Source organism: Acanthisitta chloris, unplaced genomic scaffold (assembly GCF_000695815.1).
Source record: "Acanthisitta chloris isolate BGI_N310 unplaced genomic scaffold, ASM69581v1 scaffold4133, whole genome shotgun sequence".
Taxonomy (NCBI): Eukaryota; Metazoa; Chordata; class Aves; order Passeriformes; family Acanthisittidae; genus Acanthisitta; species Acanthisitta chloris.
The window spans coordinates 23,623-25,426 of record NW_008663102.1 but is presented as its reverse complement, the minus strand read 5'-3'; the positions used below and the strand labels follow the sequence as shown (position 1 = coordinate 25,426).

The following is a 1,804-nucleotide window of genomic DNA, read 5'->3' as shown; positions in this document are numbered from 1 at the left end:
TTCAGCGAGGTGCCCCTGCCCCAGGCGCCCCGAGCTCGCCCGTCCAGCGCCGTCAGCGAGGACAGCATCCTCTCCACAGAGTCCTTCGACCAGCTGGACCTGCCCCCCCGAGCCCCCCAGGGCGGGGGGGGCATGAGGGGCTGTGTGTCTGCCGACAGCCTGCTGGGGCTGGCAGAGCAGGAGGAGCTGCAGGGAGGGCGCAGGCTGCGCCGCTGGACTGTCACCCACTGCCGCAGCCCCTTGGCCGAGAGCAGCCTGTCCCTGGGGGGCTGTGCCAACACCCCCGACAGCTACCGACCTGCTGTGCCCGTGGGCATGAAGCTGAGCTGAGAGCACCTTCCTGGGGGGTGTGTTTTGGGCAGGGGCTGAGCCCTCCCTGCCCCAGAGCTGCTGGTGCTGCTGACCCGTGTGCTATGTATTTATTGAGCAGCCCCTCAGGGGGAGCTGGGGGTTATCCCAGTGCCAGGACTGGATGCCCTGAGTGACCATTCAATGGACCAAAGCCTGGAGTGACCCCCCCAGAGGTGCTGGAGGGTCCCAGAGGCTCCTCAAGGTTGTGCTGTCCTCCTCACTGTCCTCCCCTCGCAAACAGGCTCATCTCATTGGGGTGGTGAAACCAAGGGGTTTGGGGGATGGTGTTGTTTTTTTCTTTGCACTGTTTTCTGGCTGCACAAGGTAAGAGATGGGGCAGGTGATATACCTCAAAGAAGCTGGAGATGTAGCAGGGTGCTGGTGAGGGGCTGAAAGGTGCTGCCCGTGGGCTGAGCTCTTGGGATGTGCTGGCAACAGGGTCCAAACTGCCCAGGCCACGGCTCTTCCCTCTCCTGTGCTGAGAAACTCAACTGGAACTGGCCAAAACCCCCAAGCTGAGACAGGCTCTGATGCCAACACTTAGTATTGTGATGCTGAGGAAACAAAAGTGCCTTTGCTGAGGCACTGTGTCTTTATTTATTGCCTTTGTCCAACCTGATGTGCGTGGCAGCAGCACAGGCTGTGTCTGGCTCCAGAACAGCCTCCCAGGTGTGTTTCTGGGCTGGTGTCTGTGTCCTTGTCTCATGTGCCACATGTTGAAGCTCTGTTGCACTATTGCCACGTGTTCACTGGCCCTTTCCCTTCTCCAGGGGGTGTGTGTGTTTTCCCTCCTTCCTACAGGCTGGTCTGGAGAAAACCATTAAATTAAAAGCAAGTGGTGAAGCTCTGAGTTGTTGTGCTGATTGCTGGGGGAGGTGTGATGGGAGCTGCTCACCTGGGCTGGTGGGTCCTGTGCTGCTCCTGCTGGGATGGGGATTGCTGCAATGCAGGTGAGTGGGAGTTAGCTCAGACATGTCCTGTGAAGGTAACACCTCCATGCAGCATGTGCTCAGCCCTTCCAGTGCTCCAGCATATCTTTAACTGGGTTTAACTGGTGCCTCCCCAGCGCTGAGTGGGACTGGGCACATCCCTGATGTGGGAGCTCAGCACCCACTGGGACAAGGACCAGCTGGGGAGGATGGGGATGGCTGGAGGAAGGACCAGCTCTCGGGGTACCACAGCACTGGGGCAGTGATGCTGCTGGACAAGCACAGCCCAAACTTTAGGGAGAGCTGGGATGGAGGTAAATGACTGTGGGGGATGATGAGCCCCTTGTCTCTCCCCACCACGGGCAGCCCTGCTACCCCAAAACCACTCTCCCAGCACTGGGGGGTGTGGGCTTGGATTTGTGAGCCATCCCGAGGTTTTGGCAGCAGGATCTACCTCCTGGGCACCTGCCATCACCTCTGCCAGCACCTGCAGGTGCCTCAGCTGCAGGAAGGACCAGCAAGGC

At 59.7% G+C, this 1,804-nt stretch overlaps 1 protein-coding gene across 1 annotated transcript in view; it reads left to right on the top strand.

Annotated features, from left to right (window-relative positions):
• NUAK2 (NUAK family, SNF1-like kinase, 2) overlaps positions 1 to 330 on the top strand; it is a gene marked incomplete at its 5' end in the record, with an annotated part of 5,595 nt that extends 5,265 nt beyond the window's left edge. Inside the window, one exon of the mRNA XM_009070859.1 lies at positions 1 to 330. This exon is cut by the window's left edge and continues 4 nt beyond it. Coding sequence (XP_009069107.1) covers positions 1 to 330 — 330 coding nt within the window.
• Between the last annotated feature and the right edge of the window lie 1,474 nt (positions 331 to 1,804).